Source organism: Bos grunniens, chromosome 28 (genome assembly GCF_055505025.1).
Source record: "Bos grunniens cultivar Pamir isolate PY7600 chromosome 28, Bosgru_T2T1.0, whole genome shotgun sequence".
NCBI lineage: Eukaryota > Metazoa > Chordata > Mammalia > Artiodactyla > Bovidae > Bos > Bos grunniens.
The window spans coordinates 21,219,230-21,237,409 of NC_141192.1; the positions used below are offsets into that span (position 1 = coordinate 21,219,230).

At 37.6% G+C, this 18,180-nt stretch overlaps 1 protein-coding gene across 10 annotated transcripts in view; it reads right to left on the reverse strand.

Annotated features, from left to right (window-relative positions):
- Window positions 1-18,180, reverse strand: part of TET1 (tet methylcytosine dioxygenase 1) — a 132,383-nt gene that overhangs the window by 28,700 nt on the left and 85,503 nt on the right. For 9 of the 10 annotated variants that reach the window (XR_015157096.1, XM_086382637.1, XM_086382635.1 and 6 more), the window contains 3 exons: window positions 14,159-16,475; window positions 11,090-11,180; window positions 10,463-10,556 (listed from right to left, as the gene is read on the reverse strand). Coding sequence is in view for 9 of the 10 variants with exons in the window: in XM_086382637.1 (XP_086238763.1) it covers window positions 10,463-10,556; window positions 11,090-11,180; window positions 14,159-16,475 (2,502 nt within the window). In the remaining variant the exon portion in view is untranslated. Of the gene's footprint in view, window positions 1-8,963; window positions 9,967-10,462; window positions 10,557-11,089; window positions 11,181-14,158; window positions 16,476-18,180 lie in introns of those variants that run through there. The other variant, XM_086382639.1, reaches the window with a different exon arrangement.

Sequence of the window (18,180 nt, forward strand, 5' to 3'; positions counted from 1 at the left end):
TTAGAGTTAAATTTTCAATACAAAATGATGGAGGCCGTCCCCACCTCTCAAAACCCAAAATCATCCACTGATTAAGACCTTTAAATCTTTCTTCTCTTCCTTCCCTTCCCTGTTCACCTGAAACTACCACAGCCTTGTAAACTGACTATGTGCTATGCTTAGTTGCTCAGTTGTGTTCTACTCTTTGCGATCCCATGGACTGCAGCCCACCAGGCTCCTCTGTCCATGGGATTCTCCAGACAAGAATACTGGAGTGGGTTGCCATTCCCTTCTCCCAGGGATCTTCCCGACCCAGGGATTGAAACTGGGTCTCTTGCATTGCAGGCAGATTCTTTAAAGTCTGAGCTACTAGGGAAGCCCCAGTAAAAAAATAAGTAAAAAAATAATAATAATTTAAATATGTCCTATATATTATAGCTAATGAACTTCAACCCCATTTTTGGAGGGATGGTGGTGATTGGATGCATGAGAGGTTTTCTTGAGTTGGTGTGATGATTTATTTCTTAACCTGGATGATTTGATTTTGTAAAACTTCAGTGGCCTGCACACTTATGATTTGTGTAGTTTTGTGTATTTTACAGTTCAATAAAAACTTTCCTTAAAAAATGAATTCTATAAGCAAGTCAATTAGTTCAATTTAGTGACTCAGTTGTGTCTCACTCTTTGTGACCCCATGGAGTGTAGCACGCCAGCCTTCCCTGTCCATCATCAATGCCCAGAGCTTGCTCAAACTCATGTCCATGGAGTCAGTCGTGGCATCCAACACTCTCATCCTCTGTCGTCCCCTTCTCTTCCCACCTTTAATCTTTCCCAGCATCAGGGTCTTTTCAAATGAGTCAATTCTTCACATCAGGTGGCCAAAGTATTGGAGTTTCAGATTCACCATCAGTTCTCCCAAAGAATATTCAGGACTGATTTCCTTTAGGATTGACTGGTTTGGTCTCGTAGTCCAAGAGACTCTCAAGAGTCTTCTCCAACACCACAGTTCAAAAGCGTCAATTCTTTGGCGCTCAGCTTTCTTTACAGTCCAACTTTCACATCCATACATGACTACTGGAAAAACCATAGCTTTGACTAGATGGACTTTGTTGCCAAAGTAATGTCTCTGCTTTTTAATATACTGTCTAGGTTGGTCATAGCTTTTCTTCCAAGGAACAACAATCTTTTAATTTCATGGCTGCCGTCACCATCTGCAGTAATTTTGGAGCCCCCAGAAACAAACTCAGTCACTGTTTCCATTGTTTCCCCATCTATTTTTCCATGAAGTGACAGGACCAGATGACATGATCTTAGTTTTCTCAATGTTGAGTTTTAAGCCAACTTTTTCACTCTCCTCTTTCACTTTCATCAAGAGGCGCTTTACTTCTTTGCTTTCTGCCATAAGGAAGGTGTCATCTGCATCTGAGGTTATTGATATTTCTCTCTCCTTCATTCAGCCAGGCATTTCGAATGATGTATTCTGCATATAAATTAAATAAGCAGGGTGACAATATACAGCCTTGACATACTCCTTTCCCGATTTTGAACCAGTCCGTTGTTTCAGGTCTGGTTCTAACTGTTGCTTCTTGACCTGCATACAGATTTCTCAGGAGGCAGGTCAGGTGGTCTGGTATCCCCATCTCTTTAAGAATTTCCCACAATATGTTCTGATCCACATAGTCAAAGGCTTTGGTTTAGTAAATAAAGCAGAAGTAGATGTTTTTCTGGAACTCTCTTTCTTTTTCTTTGATCCAACAGACGTTGGCAATTTGATCTTACTATAAACAAGTAAGCAAACATAAAAGTAGTTCTAATGGTACATTGGTAAACAGTAGTGAAGAAAAATGTTTTATAACAAAAAAAGAAAGAACAGTGAAAAGGTAAGTCAGTACCAACCCCTCTGGTGTTTGCCCAATTTTAATCACTGAAGTATTAAATGGTTTTTTTCACATTAGCAAGATTTTGCAGATAGTAGCCAGCCCATGACTGCCTGTTTATTATTCTGACATGGTAATACACATAGAGTGCCTGATCTGGGCACAGACATAAGCAGCACTGTGGTGTAGCTTGAAGACAATCAAGGCAGGTTAAGAGTCAAAATCTTGGAAGAAAGGAATTCATAAAAAGGGAAGTCTTTGAAGATATGTGTTTAAATCAAGGCAAGATGGTTTTAAAACCTTTAGATACATCAGCTTCATTTACAAAACACCCTAAAAACTCTGATCACTTCACACCCAAGTAGGCAATAAAACATTCAGTAGTACACATTGTCACACCTGCTCTACTGACTAATAACAATCCTAGGTAGGGAAACCCATGAACTTGGTTGGGCCAGGTGTGAATTTCTCAGCATTTGAGTCATTTATAGTAAAGGGCATTAACAGAGCTTAGTATATTAAAGAAACTATATTGCCCTTTCCATCAAAATTTACTGAATAACAAGATATAACTACTTCCTGCCAAGACACAAAATGACAGAAGGAAGAGTTAGAAACGTCTGTCAAAAATTAACAATTATGGGAAAGTGTTAAAGACCACCTAGCAAAGAAGAAAGATTTTGAAGAAAAGATTAAAACTGTTTTTAAGAACAAACGCAAAATATAGTGAGATTGGCTTAGAAAGTTCTGCTCCCAGTTAGAATATGTTGTTAGGCTTCCTGTGTGTGACCTAACCCCAACAACTCCCTTCAAGAAAAGAAGGCAAGTGCAGCATGATAAAAGTAGGATAGAATTCAACCACTAGGGACTTCCCTGGTGGTTCAGTGGCTAAAACTGCATGCTGCCAGTGCAGGGGGCCTGGGTTGGATCCCCGGTTGGGGAACTAGATCCAACATGCTGCAACTGAGACCAGTGAAGCCAAAAAAAAATTAACAAATAAATATCTTAAAAAGAATTCAACCACTATTACCACACGTAAGTCTGCACACACATGAGAAAATATACATCAAATCACAAAATGCTTGATTTAGGTTAATGTTTAATATCAAATACAGGACAAATGTAAAGTATGCAAGATGAAAAGTAAGTTTAAGGCAATACTATATATATATATATATATATATATATATATATATATAAATTCTGCAATGCAACCTAAAAATTCTATCAGTGGTGTTGAAAAAGACTCTTGAGAGTCCCTTGGACTGCAAGAAGAGCCAACCAGTCCATCCTAAAGGAGATCAGTCCTGGGTGTTCGTTGGAAGGACTGACGTTGAAGCTGAAACTCCAATAATTTGGCCACCTGATGCAAAGAGCTGACTCATTTGAAAAGACCCTGATGCTGGGAAAGATTGAGGGCAGGAGGAGAAGGGGACGACAGAGGATAAGATGGTTGGAGATGGCATTACCAACTCAATGGACATGGGTTTGGGTGGACTCTGGAAGTTGGTGATGGACAGGGAGGCCTGGCGTGCTGCAGTTCATGGGGTCGCAAAGAGTCAGACACAACTGAGTGACTGAACTGAACTGCATTACTGTTATTCTAGAGAAGGGATGAAAGAAAGGAAGAATCATCCAAAATCCTACCACTTAACTCAGCCACCTTGCTCTTTTGGATCACTTAGTCAAGGGGAAGCCAGCTGCCATGAGTATACCTTCATGCCTTGCTGGTTTAGTTGGTATGTCTTGTCTGACTCTTGAGATCCCATAGACTGTAGTTTCCCAGGTTCCTCTGTCCATGGGATTTCCCAGGCAAAAATACTGGAGTTGGAGTGGGTTGCCATTTCCTTCTCCTTATGCTTTGTTACTTAAAAGCAAGTAAGTAAAAAAATATCAAACAGATACAGATTAACAAACCTATGTAAATTATCAGTGTCAAATATTGGGAACCAATCCTTACTCCTTATTTCTACAAATGTGCAAGGTATGATGTAGGGGCAAAATACAAAAGCACAGTAACCGTACCATAAGGAAATATAAAAGGTGGGGAGATGGTTCTTAGGGTCTCTGAGAACCTAGCAATGTTGTATTTTTCACTAGGTAGTAGCTTGTGTGCTCAGTTGCTCAGTTGTGTCCGACTCTTTGTGACCCTGTGAACTGTAGCCCACCAGGCTCCTCTGTCCATGGGATTTTTCAGACAAGAATATTGGAAAATGGGTTGCCATTTCCTTCTCCAGTTAGTAGCTTGATGTGTATTCAACTTATAATTATAGGTAAACTCTAACTTTATTACCTTTTTTCTTGAAATATTCCATAATGAAGAATGTTGGTGTTTAACAGCATTATTTTGTGAATTAAGATCTACAGATTAACGTTTTTTTGCCTTTTTGAGAAGCTAGAGCTAAGGAAGATAGTTACATTTTATAATGTCAATGTAGTATCTTAAACATATTGATGCGGGTTTACCTGATAGCTCAGAAGCTAAACAATCTGCCTGCAGTGAGGGAGATGGGTTCTATTCCTGGGTTGGGAAGATATCCGGGAGAAGAGAATGGTTACTCACTCCAGTATTCTTGCCTGGAGAATTCCATGAACAGAGGAGCCTGGCGGGCTGCAGTCCATGGGGTTGCAAAGAGTCAGACCCAAGTGAATGACTGACACTTTCACTTAGCATATTGATATTTTTAGTGAAGAAGTGATACTGAATTTTATGAATAGCCTGTCTCCAAGATGCCCCCAATCATCACCACCACCTAATATTTTGTCTCCTCATAGTCCTCTCCTACACTAAATAAGGGACAGCTATGCAGCAACTTCTGAGGTTAATGTCATAAATGACATTGTGGCTTCCTTGTTATATTTTGATTGACTCACCCTGGGGAAAAATAAACTGCTATGACTGAGAAAACACTTAAGAAGTCCTATGATAAGAAAGTGAGTCTTGGGACTTCCCTGGCAATCCAGCGGTTAAGAATCCTTCTAGCCACCTATTGCATGACACATGGAACTCTGCTCAAAGTCATGCACCAGGCTGGAGGGAGAGGGATTTGGAGGAGAATGAATACACACATAGGTATGGCTGAGTCCCTTTGCTGTTCACCTGGAACTAGCACAGCATTGTTAATCAGCTATATGCCAACACAAAATAAAAAGTTCAAAGTTTGGGGGAAAAAAAAAGAATCCGCCTTGCAGTACAGGAGACCTGGGTTCCATCAAAGGTCAGGGAACTATGGGACAACTAAGTCCTCATGCCACAACTAGAGAGTCCGAGCACTGCAATGAAATATTCCACATGAACAAGTATCCCAAGTGCCGCATCTAAGACCTGACATATCCAAATAAACAATATAACTAAAGCCTCCTGCAAATGACATGGAAAGTAGACTCTAGCAACTTCCTCTCCAGTCAAGTTCTGAACTGATGAAGCCCTCTTCTGGAAGCACCCTCCTAAGTTCCCACAGACAGATTTCTGACTCACAAAATTGATGAGAAAATAAATGTTTGTCACTCAGAGCTACTAAATCTGAGTAATCTGTAAAGCACCAACAATAAAGCTCATCAATAATAATACTTAAATAAGCTTAAAAGTGAAAGTGAAATCGTGTCTGACTCTTTGCGACCTTGTGGACTGTAGCCTACCAGGCTCCTCTGTCCATGAGATTTTCCAGGCAAGAATACTGGAGTGGGTTGCCATTTCCTTCTCCTCAGAATGCTCTTTATAAAACATAAACCAGATAGATAACATGTGTGTGTGTGTGTGTGCATGCATGCATGTTCAGTCCATTAAGTTGTGTCCCACTCTTTGAGACCCCATGGACTGTAGCCCACCAGACTCCTCTGGCCATGGGATTCTGTGGACAAGAATACTGGAGTGGAGACTTCCCTGGTGGACCAGTGGCTAAGACTCCATGCTCCCAAATCAGGGGGCCCGAGTTCAATATCCAAGTGCCCCAATTAAGATTTGGTACGGCCAAATAAATTAATTAACAGTTAAAAGAATACTGGATTGGGTTGCCATGCTCTCCACCAGGGGATCTTCCCGACTCATGGATCAAACCCGGGTCTCCTGCAACTCCTGCATTGCAGGTAGATTCTTTACCACTGGAACACGAGGGAAGTCATAGGGATTTTAAGATATCCCAAGTTAAAATACTTCAAAGATTTCATATTCATGGACTAAAACTCACGATGGCCTAATAAAACCACTTAGGCTATTGCTTCTGCCAACATTTCACATTCACTTGTTTCCATTCTCTACCTCCTTTACTTCACTAGATTTCTGATTATTAAAGAATGTACTGTCTCCCTCAACCTTTGTACCTGCTTTTTTCTCTGACTAGGAATGTTCTTCCTTATGCTCTTAGGGGTATTCTTTGCATACAAGCCTCCTTCTTGTCACTCAGTTCTCAGCTTAAAAGTTCTCTCCCAAAGAGGCCTTCCCTGATGACCCTTAAGGAGAAAACTCTGGAAGGTCTCTACTAAAAAGATGAAAAAGATAAGTAAATTTAAATTTGGAATTACTTTATTAGAATAAGCGTATTAAATGAAAAAAAGAATTTACTAGTTTAAATTTTAAAGGGGAATATAAATTTGTCATTATATATTATATGATTGTACACCTGAGATACACAAGAGAAATAAATTGAAAAACAGGAATCATGTAAACTATGGGGAAAAAAACACTACAGAAGGACAAAGAAAGACATCAACAAACAGAAAAGGATAGCATGTAGGGTCAGAAGACTAAATGTCAAAAATGTAAATTCTCCAAATTCTCTCGCCAATGATTTCAATCAAAATATCAAAAGAAATTTATTATTACAAAGACACTGGTGATTATAAACTCATATGGAAAAATAAACAAGGCAAGAAGAGTAAGGAAATTGCTGAAGGATTAGCTCTATCAGATATGAAATACATTTTTAAACCCAAATAATCAGAATAAGTTGATTATGATGCAGGAGAAACATAACAATGTGGTAAAATACAAAATCTAAATATGAACAAATATATCAATAGGAAGTAGATGAACAATTATTTAGGTAAGTAGTGTTGTTTAACTGGGTAGTCAGATGAAAAAATATAAGTTGTGACTAACATTTTACATACAAGAGGAATAAAATAAGTAGGTGTATGAAAATGAAATAAAAAAAGAAAAATGAAACCATTCAAATATTATAAAAAGAAAATGTGAAAAATATTTATAAGCTAGAGGTTGTAAAAGTTTTTCTAATTAAGATACACTAAAGTCATAAGCAATGGCAACCCACTCCAGTACTCTTGTCTGGAAACGCATGGATGGAGGAGCCTGGTGGGCTGCAGTCCATGGGGTCGCAAAGAGTCAGACACGAATGAGCGACTTCACTTTCACTTTCCAGTTTCATGCATTGGAGACGGAAATGGCAACCCACTCCAGTGTTCTTGCCTGGAGAATCCCAGAGACGGGGAAGCCTGGTGGGCTGCCGTCTATGGGGTCGCAGAGTCAGACACGACCGAAGCAACTTAGCAGCAGCAGCAGCAGCAGAGCCATAACAGCAAAGTTTTTCATTAAAAATTTAACTTAAATTTTCATCTCATTTAAAATTCAGAATGTTAAAAAATATGACAAAGAAGGACTTCCTTGGCTGTTCAGTGGTTAAGACTATGCTTCCATTGAAAGGGGCTTGAGTTTCATCGCTTGTCAGGGAACTAAGATCCCCCAAATTTAAAAAAAAAAACAAAAAAAGCAAACAGAAAACATATTTGCAACTTATCACAAATGGTTAATTTTCTAAAGAACCTTCTATAAAAATCAATAGAAGCCAAATAACGCAACAGAAAAAAATGGACAATGTGTATTATTTATTACTTTAAAATGTTTTGAAACAACAACTTTTTCAAGAGTGAATAAAATATAAAAATCACTAAATCACCGACTTGATGGACATGAGTTTGAGTGAACTCTGGGAGTTGGTGATGGACAGGGAGGCCTGGCGTGCTGCAATTCATGAGGTCACAAAGAGTTGGACACGACTGAGCGACTGAACTGAAGTGAAACAGTGTTTAGGTTTATCTTCATCAAAACTCTTACATGCGGTGATTGACCTGTTTGGGTTTATGTTGTGGAAAACCATGTAACTTTCACAGCTGAGTTGACAGGAGTGTACACAGCAAGACAAGAAGCTGATCCTTGGGAAACAGGACTTCACAAACACTGACATCATCCCGCTCCAAGTCACCTCAAACACTAACATGAAGGAAGCATCAGGGAAAATTCTACACTTCCAGGGAGCATTTCAGAAAATTTTAGTTCTTGAGAAGCAAGATGACTCCAGGAAACACTCGTGTTACTACAGAGTAAGCGAACTTTAGTCCAAAATGTGTTTGTGATAGCTGATATGTCTCAGGGCCAGTTTCTTCCCATCTACACAATGAAATGACTGATAAACTTTAATTCACACTTGTATCCCCAGTATCTAGCCTGGAGCCTGCCAATGAAAAGTTCTCAATAAATACAAGTTCCTTCACTTACCTTTCTCATCCTAAAATTCTATTTATCTTCCAAATTCACCCACACTGAACAAATTAAAGGCAGGTATCTTATTTGGGACTCAATTCTACTGCACAAAACAGAAAACTTCCTAATAGGTTTTAAAGACGTGAAAACCAAAAAATTCTGTTATGTTAGAGAAATCCAGGTTTAAGAAGCCTGAGGATGGGACTTCCCTGGTGGCCCAGAGGTTGATTCCGAGCTCCCAAAACAGGGGGCCCAGGTTCAATCCCTGATCAGGAAACTAGATCGTACAGCAGTTCTACTGGTATCAGAGATGCAGGCTCCTTTCGTCTCCCCATCCTAAAATATATTTTCTATTATCAAGTCAATTCGTAGTATCACATGATTTCTGTGTCTCCAACTATTGAACCCATGTTCTATAGATGATGAGGGAAAGGAGACAGATACAAAAGAGTACATTCTGTATGGCTCTAATTCTATAGAAACTATCTAAAAGATCTTTATAGACATGGAGGTTAAAATAGTGGTTATTATACATGGAGTTACCAATGGGGAGCAGGCAAAGGGAGCCTTCAGGGGTGCTACAAAGATTTACATCGCTGTCTGGAGTAGTGTTATATGTGCAGAGAATCACTTGATATTTTGACAAGACTATGCACTCCAAATAGACTGAGGAAACTGGAAGTATTCTAACACACTTAGTGTTCACGCCCAGTTCTTGTGCTATCACTGCTGTCACCTTCCAGAGGTTGGTTGAAAAATAACCAAGATAGGGATTTCCCTGGCATTGCAGTGGTTAGGATTCCCTGTGCTCCCACTGTAGGGAGCATAGGTTTGATCCTTGGTCAGGGAACTAAGATCCCACATGCCAGATCAAAAACAAAAACAAAACAAAGACATACAGTTTTCTAGAAGAGATGCAGGTGCACCAATCGTCTTGCTTCAGGAATAGCCAGGTCCAAACCCTCTTTTTTTTTTTTTAATGTTTTTTTGTTCTTCTGAAATGGGCATAAAAATAATGAGTTTTATTTTTCCAAAATCTTAAGAGTCCCTCTGTGGGGATTAATGAGGCAATGTATGTCAAGTACTTAACATGGTGCCTGATATTTAATGAAAGGTAGTGGTTACTGTTATTATTTATTATCATCATGATAGTCGTCATTACAAATGATAGGACAGGATCTCAAATGATCCTTTAGTGCAAATTTCCAAAGAAACTGGTCAACATACTTGTAAATGTGAATATCTTCCTGAAAATATACATTTGGCTAGGCAGGTAATGACATTGTTTCTCTGTTGAGAACTTTCAAAAGAAGCTAAATCCAGTTCTTACCTCTGATAGCACCACAGTTTTAGAAAACTCAAAGTAGTTATAGAAATAATTTTGGAAATATATTGTAAAATTTTTGATTTTGCCTTCAATATTGCATGACCTTCATTAAGGTGGCCCCATGAAACAAATGGGCTTTCCTGGTAGCTCAGCTGGTAAAGAATCCGGCTGCAATGCAGGAGACCCTGGTTCGATTCCTGGGTTGGGAAGATCCCCTGGAGAAGGGATAGGCTACCCACTCCAGTGTTCTTGGGCTTCCCTGGTGGCTCAGATAGTAAAGAATCCACCTGCAATGCAGGAGACCTGAGTTCAGTCCCTGGTTTGGGAAGATCCCCTGGAAAAGGGAATGGCAACCCATTCCAGAATTCTTGTCTGGAGATTTCCATGGACAGAGAAGCCTGGCAGGCTATAGTCCATGGGGTTGCAATGAGTCAGACATGACTGAGCAAGTAAAACACATACATATATATTTACTTACTATTTATTTATGCTGTCTAATTATAAGAGCACTCTACACTCTCTAAAAAGTAACAACAATAACAAACAAACAAAAAAAACCTGGTAAGAATGATGACTCTAGATCACTACATACAGATTAGGAATGCCATACCCTTTTGTTCATTAATATAAAAAGCCCAGGCTAAGACAGATAGCTTCCTTATTTCCTTGGGAATAAGGGAAGTGGGTATTTTCCTAGTCCATGTTTTCATGGAAAAAATTACTGACTTAGTTTTTATGTAGAGTAAATCCATTTTGGAAAATGTATAAGTACAAAATACTTACCCACTTAGCAACTGGACACCCATTAGAGCTTTTTCCTTCTTTCCCCGTGTACACTACTATTTCTATCCTTACTGCATTTCCTTTTTGACCATACCTAAGTATGAAACACAGTGAATGGAAAATCATTGAAATAAACTTTTAACATCGTTATGGGAATAAGATTTACAGAAGCACAAAAATCAAACACTCCTCATAATAATAACTTTGTTAAAAATGTACTTGTGTGTGGCAGATATTTTTGTTGTCCAGTTCTATTTACTTGTCCTTAAGGATCACTTTTTTAAAAAATGGCCTGGCTCCAAGACAAGCAAAACCAATGTGAATGTAGTGTTGACAAAGGTAATTTTAACTATTTCTATGATTATACAGTAACAGGAAAATAAGTATGTCTGCATTTAACAAAGACAGCCTTGCTTCGTGAGGGTCTTTATTGAGTTCCCAATGGCTCATGTGAATGACTTGGCAGGAACACCAGGACACTGGGCTTTTCCTGGGTGCTAAGAAACATCCAACTCATATTCCTGAAGGTTTTCCATTCACCTCCTATTTGTTCCCAGAGAGTATATCTCTGCATTGAGTTAGGTCCCCAATAATCAATGATTTTAACAGGGAAGCATATTTCCTCACCTATTCTCCATGATTTCCCTGACAGCAGCAACACTTGGTCCTGCCCCAAGGTGTGTATAATATGGGCCTTTGTCTTTTTGTATAACTCGATCTGTGGAAGGAACAAGATTATTAGACCCAAAGCTTTACAGAATTGCATAGGGGCGCGGAAGAGCTAGTTTTACTTTTTTTTTTTTTAAATTCAGAACAATGAATCTTGACAAGATTTTGGTAAGCTTTAGTAATTAAAAACTGGGACAACAGGCCCTGGAGTGTAACTTATCCCTTTTTTCTGCTCCTAATTAATCCATTCTTTCCTGAGAATCAGAGGAGGAAAAACATATTTTAAGTTGTGGTTAACATTTATTCTCAGATCTTCTGCTTTTAAAAAGACCTATAAAAATTGAGGTACGAAATTAAGTTATCCTAGAGCAATACATCTTAAAAGCTTTGCCTCAGAATCCTATTAAAATTGAGCCCCCCCCAAAAAATTGAGCCCAACAATTGCACTGCTAATTTATTTTACTACACACATGCATAATTATTTATAATGCACATGTACACAAGAATCTTCATTGTTACAATAATATGTAATATCAAAAGAGAGAAAAATGGAATCTTCCAATTAAATAATAGTTAAAATTTAGGGTTATTTATACAGTGGAATATGATACAGCTATTAAAACAATAGCATTTACAGACATTGAAAAATCCAAGTTAAAAAGCAAGCTGTAAAAGTAGTATGTTTTAAAAGCCTTAAATTTTGTAAAACTTATAAAATTTTTTTTTACAAAAAAATTTTGTTAATATTAAAATCACTAACAATATTAATTCAATAGAAAAATTGTAACAGCTAGTTTCCTCGAAAAAAAGTTATTCGCACCACATTTCTGTACCATTTGAGTTTTTGTGAGTATGAATTAAGTACTTCTTAGAAAATGTCATTTTTAATTTGGCCTCTGAGAATCATGTCTAACTAGAATCATTGGGGAATGCATGTCTACCTACATCAGAAGGCTATTACTTACCATTTTAATTGGATATCCAATAAAACATAGGATTATTTTTGTGGCTACTTAAGCAAGATAGCAGTGAATAATTTTTTATTTATTGGTGATCTAGGGCAGGACTTCCCAGGTGTCTCAGTGGTAAAGAATCTGCCTGCCAATACGGGAGACATGGATTCGATGCCTAGGTCGGGAAGATCCCCTGGATAAAGAAGCAGCAACTCACTCCAGGATTCTTTCCTAGGAAATCCCATGGACAGAGGAGCCTGACAGGCTACAGTCCGTGGGGTTGCAAAAGAGTTGGACATGACTTAGTGACTAAACAATACAACAATCTAAGGCAATGGTTCTTAATCATGGATGGTTTTGCAAAAGGGGATATTTAGCACTATTTTGAGTTACGACAACTGTATGCATGTATGTGTGTGCGTTTTTGCTAGCTAGTGAGAAGAGGCCAGGGAGGCCACTAAACAGCCTACAACAGATAAAGCAACAGGTAACAAATACACAGATAGCAAAGAATTACCCCACCTAAAATGTCAGTAAATTTGAGGAACACTAACTACCCTAGTTTTACTAGGACATAACACTTTCTTAGAAATCCTTTACCCTTGGATATGATTGGGATACTTTACCCTCACTTGGGATGATTTCTGAGTCTGCTCTTTTGTTTTTCTTTTTAAATTCCCATCTCTACACAATGAACACAATAATCTCAAATGGAACAATTATAGGAAAACATGTAACTGACAGTGTATTATTACATAGTTCCAGGTCCACTGCAGATACTGAATAAACTTTGAAAGCCTGGCTGTCTCAATTCCTACAATGTTACAAGATAGTATGTATAAGGAAAGAGTTTTCAAACTAGCTAATCATCTTATCGAAACTATGTATAGGGTTAAATTAGACTAGCTCAGGTCTATAACATATTTATGGCATTTTAAAGACTTCTTTTCCATGTTTAATGACTTATTAAAAAAAAAAAAAAAGGTCTCTTTTTCAGATTTTTGATGCAAGAGGATGGAAGTTACAAATACAGCCTCTGGAGTTGGGACTGCCTGTCTTTGAATTCCGGTTGAATCATTTACTAGCTATGAACTTCTCTGATTCAATCTCTTCACTTATAAAATGGGGATAATGAGCATTCCCTTTGGTGGGTTTTTGTTAATATAACAAGTCAAGGATGCAGCAGTTATGAGACCTGCAGGGAAAGATCTGGAATCTGAGCCATTATCATTACCACACTCTCCTGTCCTTGGTCTGAGAATCTCTCTTTCCCAATTCAACCCACTCAGACAGCGCTGTCACCCCTCCAGACTGTCCGACCCTTCTAAAAGGCTCTTCATTCTGAGAGGAGCCTATCTTTGGTGCCTGGCATGAGGTAGGCTGTCAAAACAGTGCTGAATGATGGGCAGAAAAATGGAAGGATTCATTTCAGACTATTAAATGCACTTTGAATAATCAAGAACTGAAAGTAATTGTTATACTTCACTATTTTTTCTATTGTGGTTAAAAAAGTATATCAGAATGATATACTTACTCCATCCTTCCAATCAGTCCTTTAAGTACCCATTCTTGAATCTACCAATGAATCATTTTCTTCTTGACTGGATTAGCAATTACACAGATACTTTTCTTATGGTTATTTAAGTTATATATATATATTTTATGTTCTCTGCATACATGTTTAAAATGTACAACTTAAAAATACTTGATTTTAAACAAAAGGCCTAAGGGTTGAAATTTTTCTGAATATAGGAAGAATAAACTGTGATAAAGTATTAAGGGATTCATTCTTATGATGTGCACAATAAACAACTTGAGAGACATCTAGCTTGAGCGAACTCCAATTTTCCACTTAAGAAAGTTTCTGGAGTACCAGTTGCATTTCCCATTTATCTGAGCTGCATGAAAAAAAAGGTCCCACAGAAAAATGGATATAGAATTATTTAGTCCATCCTAGCTAGAATATGAATGGGGCCAAAATGTCACATATAAAAACACAAATCAAACTTTATTTGATAATGACTTGAGGCAATTAAGGCAAAAAAAAAAAAGAAACACACATGCATACACTTACCAAGACAGTTGCAAGTAGGCAATTCAGAATCTTTCGTTGTGGACACAAGGGTTTTTGTAGGATTGGTAAAGAAGTTCATCGCATAATCATTAAAAGTTTTCTGTGCACTGTTTATTGGGGAAAATTCTGATGTTCCAACACTAGATGAACAGACATCCTCTTCATTTTTGGTAGAAACCACTGTAATTCCACCTGAACATACTACATTTAGGTTCCTGAGAATTTGTGCTGGGTCTGGTAAAGGGGTCTCATGAGAGATACCAGGAAATGTTGGCAGTCTCTGATGCATGAGTTGGTCTTTAACATCCTCTTGGAACTGTCTTTGGTCACTGCCATCCAGGACATTAGCACACTGGTTGGTTGGAGAGGCTGGCTGGAGTAAAGGATGAGCTTTCTGATTGACATTCACTGTTGGCTGTACCTGAGTATATGCATTTTCTGAAAATGCCTGCCCAGTGGATTCTGTTTTTAACGGGATTATGGGGATAGAATCCAAGGGTTCAACCTTCATCTTTTCCTGTGCTAATTCAGGATAATATCTCTCAAATTTTATCTGAGCAAGTGGAGGAAATAATTTTTTGTGTTCTAATGCTGAACTTGTTTGAGTCAGTGGTTTCCATACTTTAGTTAGGGGAGGAATTTTTCCCAACAGAATGGGAAAATCGTGTGGACCAAATTGACCAAATCTTTGAAATTTAGATGCTATCCAAATGTCATGTAATTTACTATACTCATATGACAACTGTTCCTGCTTTTTCTGGTCATTTTCTTGACAACTTATGACCATGTGCTTTTTTTTCCGTCTATCTCTTGATGGAGTAGATTTTGTCTTTTTCTGGATTGTGTTCTTTTGCTTTATTACTGATGAGCCTTGATTATTTTGAACACTGGAAGGTGGTTTCTGTGGTGGTGTGCCCATCTCCTGGTTATACTTTTGCTGTACATTATATGCAACAAGGCTTGTTGGTGTACTTTCAACTTTTTTGTCCTCTGGTTTCACATAATTGAATTTAATCATTGATGCAAGTTGTGTTAACTGTGCGGCAACATCTTCTTCTATTTTACTGTGAACTGAATCTTGACATGATGAATCATCCTTTGAATCCAACTTGATGCTGTTGTCCAGTGACTGGTTACAATACTCTGATTTGCTAGTTATTGTGGTCAACTGCTGCAAATTCCTAGAACTGTCAAGAGAAATCCTACCTTGTGGAATATTTTTATTGGTATCAGTTTTAGATGAATTTGAATTTGGTATAAAAAGTGAATTTGTGACGGTTGAATTTTCCTGTGCCTTTGTGGATGCTTGGTCACTAGGTGAGCTGTTGTGTGACTTAGAAATGCTGTTTTGGCCATTGAACACTACAGCATTGCACGAGCTTTGCTTTTCCAAAGACGGACAGTGATGAAGGCTCTGTGACTCCCCTTTTAAGTTTGGGTCTTGGAAGTCTTTTCTCACAGAATACAGAATAGCTTTACAGCTGCTAAGCAAACTAGCTGTTCTCTGTTCTGTTTCTTCATCCTTCTCTGACTTTGATGGAGAGGAATTTTCTGATGGGGCTTCTGAAAGTTGTGTGAGAGCTTCTATGGCCACTACTTGTTCTAGTGTTAATCTCCTATCTTTCATTAGGGATAGGAGACTTGGTTGAAGTGTTGATCCTTCTTTTAGTTCTCTATTTGCTATAATTTCTAGGGATTTTGGTTGATCACTTTCATTGTGTATAGTAGTATGACTATTTGAGTTGCAGTTCACAGGATCTGGGAAAGACTTACAATTAAAGCCAGGCTTCTGAATAACCAAAACATTACTCTTCCCCTTGAGATGATCACAGCTCGCACTAGAAGCAATGGTGCTCATGACATTGTTATGGTTTGCGGTGTCTTTCAGGAATTTATAAGGATTGTTTTCAAATGCCTTGCCAAGTTCTTCAATGTTGATTTTTTTAAAAGACAAATTTGTTTCAGTTGGTAAATAGTGTACATTTTTAATGCCATTTCTTACAGTTTGTGCAAACAATTTTTGAGGTTCAAGGAGGTCAGTAAGTAGAATTTTTTTCCTGTCATCTTCAGAGTTTTTCAAATTTTCAACTTCTGTTTTAATTGTATTAAATTCTCCTTTGACATGATCAGTTAAGTGTGATTTCTTGTTTTGTGTCCAATTCTCCACTTCAATACCTGTCATACTTTCTTCATTTTTAGTTACATTTTCTAAGGTACATGAATTCAATTCCAATCTCTGTTCTTCCTCATGAGCACAACTACTGTATTCCATGGATTCTGACTTGGGGCCATTTACCAGTTTGTTGTCAAAATCTGCCTATAAAATAAACACAGAAATTACTCATATAATCTACTCCGATACCTGAGGAAGAGTTATAAGAACTTTACAATTTAAAAGCAACTAAATGTGAAGTCCCTGAAAACATTTTATTTTCACTTTTTATATTTTCTAATAATTTATGAAAAATCAATAAGGGGAAAAGAAAAAAGAGAGGTAGAAACCATTATAATCCCATGCCTGTTAATGTTTTGGTATACTCATTTTTTCAAAAATAAAATTTTTTTACAATTAAAAAACAATTGTAAAATATTTTCACAATTGGTGTCATGGCAACCCTCTCCAGTGTTCTTGCCTGGAGAATCCCAGGGACAGGGGAGCCTGGTGGGCTGCTGTCTCTGGGGTCTCGGAGAGTCGGACACGACTTAAGCGACTTAGCAGCAGCAGCAGCAGCAATGAGCAATACCTACTATTTCAATGCAAACTGTAATGAGACACACACATACAAAAAAATCATACATCATCATAGGTAAATCTATGGCTGGTTCACGTTGATGTAAAGCAATCATCCTTCAATTAAAATAAATAAATTTAAAAATATATAAATCATAAATACTTATATAGCTTGCTGAGTTTTCACAAAACTGCTATGTATCCAAATCCCACCAAGAAATTTACATCTAATAAACAAGGTCCTACATTATTGCACATAGTATATTTAATTTCTTATGATAAACCATAATGGAAAAGAATATAAAAAAGAATTTATATACATATAGCAAACACTTTGCTGTACAGCAGTTACACTGCAAATCAACTATATTTTGATAAAAAAAATTTTTAATTAATTTTTAAAAACGTATCATCATCACTCCAAAACCAAAGCGTAACCACTGATTTGGCATCTTAGATTTCTTTTGCTTATATCCATACTTTATACAACTGACTTTCTTTTACTCAAAATTTTGTTTGTGGTAGTTTTCCATGTTGTAAAGTATAATTGTAATCCATTGATTCCTCCTGCTATACAGTAATTCATTAATTGAATATACAATGTATTTTTGTGTTCTACTGTAGACGGACATTCATTTTTACGTTTTTGGCTACAACAAAGTACACTATAACATATTACTGTTATCTTTTGGTGAACTTATATATACATGGGGTGGAGGGAAGTGCTGGATCATTCAGTGTGTGTATTAATATATGTGCATGCACCTTCAGCTTTAGGAGACAGGCCAAATAATTTTCTACAGTAGCTATCGATATATACTCCCACAAGAATTATTAATATGTTTCCATTTTTATTAACAATTAGTTCACATTCTTATCAAAACTTAGCATTTTCTGTCTTAACACATTAACCATTAGGGTGAGTGGGTAGTGACATCCCTTTTTAAAATTTTTTTGAGATGAACTTCCCATAAGATAAAATTCGTCATTTTACTATTTCAAGTTGTATAATTCTGTGATTGTATACACAATATTGTGCAACAATCACCTTTAATTCCCGAACACTGTCATTGCTTCTGAGAGAAACACTGAACTCACCAAGGAATCAGTATTCCCCTCTTTAATCCGTATTTTTTGTAAACCTTGAAACAAGGATTTCCCTGGCAGTCCAGTGGTTAAGACTCTGCACTCTCAACGCAAGGGGGCACAGGTTTGATCCCTGGTCAGAAAACTAAGATCCCGACTGCCGCACAGTGCTCATCCAAAGTTATACCACAGGATGACACAAGAG